Genomic DNA, 8,114 nt, shown 5'->3' on the forward strand with positions numbered 1-8,114 from the left:
TATAATAGGAAGTCTTATTAGGCTTAGTAATACTTAAATATATTCTTATATAGGAATAAGCCGCTAATAGTTTTACAAAGCCTTTAAGAGTAATAGCGTTCCGGCGATTTATTAATTAATTAGGACTGCGTCCTAATACCTAAAGAAAGGTTTTTTAGAAGCTAAATAGCTTTATTTTTTATATAGGAAAGGACTATAGGGGGATTCTTTTTAAACGATTTATATAGCATTAATTGTGGGGGGTATTTGTTATCTCTCAGATACCATAGGCTCGCCATCCTATAGTTACTGACTATATAGTTAGTCATCTTTCCTAGTTTGTATAGTAACTCTACAACAATTTACATATTGTATACCATTGTCTACCATCGTAGACATCAACAATTCAAGGAGTGGGGGACTTCCGACTGGCCGAGGATGGCAAGATCTCGAAGCACGAATTCGCAGGCAACTGGAAAATGATTCACTCAAGCTCGACAAACAAAGCTATCACGGCGGATAGAAACTCACTTTATACACTGGATGGGGTCAATGTCGAGAAATGGAGCGAAAACGGCTGGACCAGGATCGATGGCAACCCCATAAACGTGCAGATTGCTGGAGGTGACGCTGGCCTCTTCCTGCGTCAAAAGGACGGGGCGATTTGGAAATATGATGGCAGCGCGAAGAAATGGTCACGGATCTTTGGAGAAGCAACAGGAACTTTTGACAGCGTTCATATTGCTGTGGCTAGCTCCGCCTATCGGGTGAACAGCAAGGGTGAGATCTTTATCTACCGCGATAATGGACGCTGGGATCGGATCAAGGGCGAAGACCCCCATCCTAGCCCACCGTCCCAAACTGGTGTTGCACTAGCAGCTGTTTACAACGGAGGCTATGGAAACACTGCACAAATCCTCCTCTGTATTGGGAACAGCGCTGCCGGACAGAGCGGCCTCATTGAAAGTAAGAAAGCCACCCTAATCTCATCCATCCATTGTTACTGACTGATGAGTAGCACTAGCAAATGAGTATATAAAATCCAAGGTCGCTAAGGGCGGCCAACCATTCAGAATTCCCTAGTATAAGAGTGACACTACCGAGTCGATCAACTACCTAAAGGACGGCACTGCTGATCTTGCTATTACCTATACTGAGGCAGCTGAGAACCTCGCCATTGAACAGGGAATTGCAGTTGCACCGCGTCACTATATCTTTCGTGAGCATTTTCTGTTGGCAGGACCGCATTCCAACCCGGCCAAACTTGATCTAGAGGCGGATATCTTACATCAGTTCTCCACTTTGTATACAGCAGCAGAGGCTGGAAACACCACACCCTCTGTTCGATTCCTTAGTTGCTATGACAAGTCCGCCACTAGCATTAAGGATTCCGAACTTTGGATCAAGATTGGACAGATCCCCTGGGCAATGAAGTACTCAAACTGGTACCACCAGTTCATAGCATACCCTATCCAGGCTCTGTCAGCGGCTGCCGCCCTTCAGGAGTACACCTTGACAGATTTCGGAACTTACCTGTCTGTGGATGAAACTGTTCGCAAACAGCTGACGATCTTCAAACGTGGCCAAGATGATCCAGCCGACTTGCTTCTCATGCCGGCCCATTTGCTGGTAGGCGCCAACGCTCAGGATCTCACTCTAGCGAAGGATTTTGCTGCATGGGCAACAGGAAAAGAAGGGCAGGCTGTGATTGCAAACTTCATCAAAATTAGTCAAAAGGTTTATTCACCTGCACCTTGATCTGAGCCCAGGATATTTATCTTGAATATTAACTTCACTTTTACCCACTTGGCATATTATGTATTCTGCAAATTAATCTAATAAGCCTTGTTCTCATTTCATATCATAATCATACCACTCTAGGACTGCATCTACATTCTGGCCAAACATAGGATCATTGTTGTTGGACACTCGGTAGGTGAGAGAATATGGTGATTCAAGACCATCCACATACACAGTCCAACACGCCGTGCCAAAACAAATTGTATAAAGGCCATCTTCATGATATGAGATGTCACAGTCAACGCCTCTCGCGTCCATGATTGACTGGGGGAAACCTATACAGGTCTCACGCCCCCAATCTTGACCGTTTCTCGACGAGTTAAAGCGGATCGTCCGGTCATGTCGACGGAAGGACACATGAAATGCGATTTCGCCTCTTTGATTGTATAGATTGAAATGGTTGTTGTCACTGCTACTACTGCGCCTACCCGACCAAATATGTTGTAACTTTATGGAGATAATGTCTCCCTTGGCCATTGAGCGGTTGAATTTGAAGGAACCGCTTTTTAAATTGACAGTGCCTGGTAATTCGTTCTCCATGGCGCTGAAACTTTGGTTTATGGAAGCTGGCACTGTGCAGTTTAGTATTCCTGCCTTTTGAAATCTGGTCTCTATGTTGCTTCTCACGTACCTTGAATGTACCCCGGGATGATTCTCAAATTTTGTTAAATGCTTCGCCTTTCACAAAGAATGATTATCAGCATATTCCGGGATCTGGACCCTGATAATGTTTTGACTCACTTCGTCTGCTATGATGGTAATAACAATAATAATAAAAAAGAAATCTTAAAATTCCCGTGCTTGTTCTGTGAATAGTTGATACCTCAAAAGAAGGTTTATCCAGCAATGAGACAATTCCCTCATATATATGTATCAAGGAAAAATAACGCTAGATATATATATAGAAAATGGTAGACCTGGTGACAATAAATTCAAGAATAGGGGCTGGCTGAGTGTGATGTGGCTTGAACAGTACAACCACCCCACCAGTGTTTGTACTGTGGAAAGCAAATTGGAAGGGATTCAACATCTCCGAAAAAACTCCATTAGTTCTTGAGTAATTTTAAAAAAAGTATTGGCTGGCCCTAGCACAAGTGCTGAAAATCTGTAGCTAACTGAGAAGGTGTTGAGTCTGCGTCACCTTTAGCCTGTCTTTGGGATGCAGTCATGTCTCAATGGAGGCCTTTCCGCTATTTCCCGCAACCCTGTGGTACTTGAACCAAGCAAAAATCACCACAAATTCACATCTGACCGATCAGCAGATATTGTCTAGCACAAGTCTCTCAACCTGATTTGTGGGTATTTGCCGAATCCTGCGAATCTTTCCAGCTAGGTTCAATTGCCTTAATGAATTTACCTTTCAATACAAAATATTTGGGATCAGCATAAGCAGGGAAGGAAATAATCATGCTGGAAGAGGGCGAGAGCAAACATAAAAAATATAGCCATGGTTTAAATAACAATAATGCCATGCTGACTAAATTGTCTATTTCTAAATAGGCTATTGGAGGATTAATTGGGAAACTTCTATATACCCTGTGTCCCCCAGATAGATGGTTCATCTGTGAGCATAATATTATCTCAAGTCTTTGCCCCACTGTTTGAGCTCTGTCGTTCAAGAAACTGAAATTGAGAATACAATGTCATGTAGGAATATCTTCTCCAATCAGATATACTTTCTCTTCAACTCGCCAAGAACTGATTAGAAAAGACTAGCAAAGGTTTTCTGGATCAAAGCTCGCTATAATCAATTAATTTGAGTCTAGCATGACGCATTGAACTAATTCCTACAGATGGTGGCGCTTCGCAAGGAGCTGGATCAGTGGTGGCTGGCTGAGCAACACCATGTTTGCTTCAGCATTCAGGCCCGCTGACAACAGGAGAAGAGGATGGATGACGGTATTTTCCAGCCAGCCATTCCCATTGCAGTCCTGAGTGGGTATTCAATTACATTTCCCCCGATTATTCTGCGGAACTGGAAATATGATACTTAAGGCAATATCCCGCACACCAGTATCTGAGCAGCTGCACCTATACATACCACCTAAGTTTGTTACATATTCCTACCCTTCCATACAATATGCCGTCCGTCGCGTGGAGCCAGGTCAATGAGACCAACCCCAGCCCATACGACCAGGTCTTCATCCTGAGTGAAGCAGTGATCAATCAGTCCTTTCAGGCCATGTTTCCTATGCCTGTGCCGTTCAGCCGACAGGACAAAGAAGCTGTCCGGACTCGTCAGACTGGACAGTGGATTAGTAATGGGATGGTTAGTGCCCCTCAAGTCTCCATCCATGTCGAGGAGCGCAGCCCAGCCTACCTGACCTTGTTTACCTTACCCTTCACCTCTGGGATGATCCATCTTCGCACCTCGCCTCGAGGAGCACGAGATACATTTCAGAACTTTCCACTCGGTGGCTGGAAGCTCGTCTTTAAGACTAGGATTGGTAAGCATGAATTATTCGCTCGTAATGAGAGAGAGAACGACGCGTTAGCTAATACAATTGGCATGGACAATCAGCTAGCAAAGTTCTCAACAGCAGTGATCCCAAGGTCGCCGTCTATAAGAGTTTTGTGGGATTCCGTGACGCGGTCTTCGAGCTGGCCCAACTCTACCTTGATACATCAGGCAAGATCCCAGTCTGTCTTCTTTTGCTCTTATTGAACCAGACTGACTGGTTGTTGGACACACATAGATGTTGGTGCTGGCGCCGGTTTTGATGTCCCCCATAGCAGTTATAACGGGGTTACACTCTCTGATGACGCTCTTGATAACCTGAAACTGTTTGTCAATGAGTGGCTGAATACTGCCGACACGCGCCATCTAAATGTGATTGGATACTCATTGACAGCACAAAAACCAACTTCGCGTAAGTTAGCTGCAGATTCATACTCGTTTCTCAGGTCTTAGAGACTGCTAACAAAAAGAACTTGTAGCTCAAAACTTTGTCGGCACCTTTGCTCCGTCAATCATTGACTATGCCCCTTATGCCTGGATTGACCCACGTCGACCCACTGTTGAGACAGATGGCCTGCAGCAAAATGCACTGGCCATGCTGACCTATACCAATAGCAGCCATCGCAGTAGCTATGCGCCACCTGGTCTACAGCACAGTGGCGCATTTACTGACAGCGGTGCAGCTTTCTGCATGAATATGAGTCTCCTTTGGAACCACTTTTTGCTAGGCCTCCTACAGGAGATTAATCAAAAGACAGAGGTGATCCCGCAGAAGGCGGCTTTTGCAACGGTCGAATGCAGATATGTCCTTGGCAAAAATCCCAGGCATCGCAGCATGAGCGATAGGTACTTTGGTTGGAAGCAGCAGAGCAAGGATGGGCAACCACACTGGATCTGGAAGGGAGATGCTCAGAAGCGTGCAGATAAGTGGAGTTCTCGAGGATCCAAAATGTACTACAAGTTCGCCCAAGAAGGTAAGAAATCACTTTAGATGTCTGTCTCGGTGGGAGAACAGTCCTGCTAAAAAAATCTCTGGTGGTATGCAGCTTGTTCATCAACAGAACTATCATTCCATGCTGGAGGAAGTGACATTCATCTTAAGGGAACAGTTATCTATGATGCTCAGCTGACTACTATTGGGTACCCATGGTAATATGCCTTTTTTTATTTCCTTTCACTCAGCATTGTTGACTCGGAATTAATATACTTGTATAGGTCTATGGCCTTCCACAGCGTGACTGAGTGGAACCTGAGCTTCCGCATGCAGGCTGTCGCAGGTGGCGGTATCCAAATCATCCGCGCCGGCAACCCCTCTGTTCATGCGAAGATAGTCAAAGTTAAAAGTAACAACTTTCCTGATAAGGGTAGGATAAATCGGGGACTTCATTCTCTCGAGAAAAGTCTAGAAAATTACCTGCGCAGTGGGATTGGAAGGATCACAAACCAGCTTGGCAGCAAGCTGAAGAACCTACACAAGCTGTTCCTGCCTGGTCTTGGTGTGTTCCGTTTTGGAACACCACAGTTCAATAAAAGAGGCGACCTTCTCGCTGATCTTGAATACTTGAAGTAGGGGTTCTTTTCTTTTATCATCCATGACTGTTTCACTACTTATACTGACCAACAATAACAGAACCAATGCGCCCAGCAAATTTGTCATCTCCAATAGGTCAGTTAGAGACTCCTCACATGAGGTAGATGCCCTGCCCCTTCCATTTGAGGAAGATTTCGAGTCTCGATTCGCGCATATCGCCCTAATGTCTAAGGATTACCCCGAGGATGAGCCTGTCTTTGACGAGGAGAATATGCACCAGCGCATCGAGATGGACTACGAGCACAAAGAAGAATCAGACTTATTTTTTGATCTTAATATCATTGATATCGAAAAGTCCGCACAGTACGAAGCTGACGAGGATTTTTTCCCTGGCCCTGGTCCTGGTCCGCTTGCGGGCGTTGACTGGGACCATGTCGAGCGGACGGAAAGGCCTTGGCATGAGGAGGGCGATGATGAGTACACTGAAGACAAGGGCCCGGACGATAAGCCAGAAAAGGAGATTACCAAACAGCCAACAGTCAAAACCCCGGTTGTTGATAATGAAGATGGCGATATTCCCCCACCTTTTGGTCCGTTGGATGGTTAGAATGTGGTGTCGGAAGCAATGTTACAATACATGACTGGGAACCCGAGTATTCAACACCTCGGAAAATACATGGACCGCTATGATAGTGGGCCCCATACAAATTGCATATTAAGCTTAGTCAATTATACCCCAGCAAATTGTCAAATAACGTATTCGGTAAGCGAGCTGGCCATGTAAGCGAGCTGGCCACCCTACCCAAGCTACTAATTTAAAATACATATAACTCAACCGAAACTCCATTAAATTAAATACACTAAAATGATCTATTCTCTGGACATGCATTTCTTTTATGGCCCTGATTTTAATATAGCCCGCATGTTGGTAATGCTCTCGTTCGAGGCTGTAAAGGTGGCGAAGGCCTTCTCTGCCGGCGGGGGGGAGGCGCTTTAACCGCTTTAACCGCTTTAACCGGCTTAGTAATTAATTGAGAAGCTTTAAGAACTAAGAGGCCTTCTTTAGCAGGTATCTGCCTCCGGGATCTGGTTGTTACGCACTGCCTAACTGGTCACAGTTATGTTAGAAGCTTTCCTGATTATACTTGCCTGTGCTGATCCTCCAACGTTAACGATCTGTCTCTTAACCGAGCTGTTGCTACGCACAGTGTGAAGGTGTGAAGGGCTGAAGCTTTATTGATTCAATTAGGCTAGGCCAACATGCTGTTTACATCAATCTTAGAGAAAAGGTCACTATCTACTAGCGATAGGGGTTTATGTATGTTGTGGGCACGTGCCTTACGTGATCTAGGCCGGGCTCTGGCCCGTTATAGTACCCCCCCCCTCTCACATTGATTCTTACGACGGGCACGATGATATCGCTGTCGGTGTCAAAACGGTACCGAGAGGGCCTCGGAATAGGCCTATATCGTCGTTCGTAGTCGTCTAGTGTAGAGCAATTCTCGACTAGATCTAGTCTTTCCTATATCTAGACTTCGGCACAGCCCATTCTAACCCGGACCCAACCCAACCCAAAATGGGTTTTGGGTCCATTGCTTCGACCCAACGATGGGTTTGGGGTTATAACTAATAACCCAAAACCCATTAGGGCCCCAATATAGTACAAACTAAACAAACCAAAAAATTATATGGTTGAAATTCAAAGATTTGAATATATATATATCTAGTATAGTAACTCAATTTCAAAACAAAAACAAATTTATATAAAAAGCATTTTACACTATTAAAAAAGTATATTTAAAAATGCCAAGACTTAGATTTTATGAATTTTATGAAGTTTTATGTAAAAATGGGTTCAAATGGGTTATTATAGGGTTATTGGGTTGGGTTTTGGGTTGGAGTCTCCGACCCAAAATGGGTTCTGCCGAAGTCTACCTATATCGTTTCTGCGTATCCTACCTATTTTACTAGAACCTTAGTCTATATTCCCCTACTAACTTACTTCTCCTGTATTAATAGGATTTCTTCGACTTCGTACTCTAGCTCACTATTAACTAATACCGGAGTATTATGCACTACCTAACTGGTCACAGTTATGTTAGAAGCTTTCTGGTTATACTTACCTATGCTGGTCCTCTAATATTAATGATCTATCTCTTAACTAAGCTGTTACTATATATAGTCTTATCTAGCCTAAGTCCTTTTAAGGGTATTAAGGAATAATATTAGATAGAGTATTAAGTAGATCTATACTATAGTATAAGTCTACTTATAGGTATTATTAAGTGATAATATAGTAAATAAGTTAATAAGGTTATAAGGTAAATATAAGTAATAATATATAAT

At 43.9% G+C, this 8,114-nt stretch overlaps 3 protein-coding genes across 3 annotated transcripts; 2 read left to right on the top strand and 1 right to left on the bottom strand.

The window, feature by feature from the left end:
* Positions 1–458: 458 nt before the first annotated feature.
* On the top strand, positions 459–1,737 carry PEX2_055710 (uncharacterized protein; the record flags this gene model as incomplete). Its single annotated transcript, XM_016742845.1, has 2 exons — positions 459–945; positions 1,142–1,737. 2 exons carry the CDS (start codon positions 459–461, stop codon positions 1,735–1,737), a joined length of 1,083 nt encoding a protein of 360 aa, XP_016593380.1.
* Positions 1,738–1,830: 93 nt separating this feature from the next.
* PEX2_055720 (uncharacterized protein) lies at positions 1,831–2,037 on the bottom strand (the record flags this gene model as incomplete). Its single annotated transcript, XM_016742846.1, has 1 exon — positions 1,831–2,037. The coding sequence occupies one exon, from the start codon at positions 2,035–2,037 to the stop codon at positions 1,831–1,833; it is 207 nt and encodes a 68-aa protein (XP_016593381.1).
* A 1,822-nt stretch (positions 2,038–3,859) lies between these two features.
* On the top strand, positions 3,860–6,375 carry PEX2_055730 (uncharacterized protein; the record flags this gene model as incomplete). Its single annotated transcript, XM_016742847.1, has 6 exons — positions 3,860–4,226; positions 4,476–4,649; positions 4,717–5,211; positions 5,299–5,386; positions 5,453–5,803; positions 5,868–6,375. 6 exons carry the CDS (start codon positions 3,860–3,862, stop codon positions 6,373–6,375), a joined length of 1,983 nt encoding a protein of 660 aa, XP_016593382.1.
* Positions 6,376–8,114: the final 1,739 nt, after the last annotated feature.

This window comes from Penicillium expansum, assembly GCF_000769745.1.
Source record: "Penicillium expansum strain MD-8 chromosome Unknown contig182, whole genome shotgun sequence".
NCBI classification, from domain to species: Eukaryota; Fungi; Ascomycota; class Eurotiomycetes; order Eurotiales; family Aspergillaceae; genus Penicillium; species Penicillium expansum.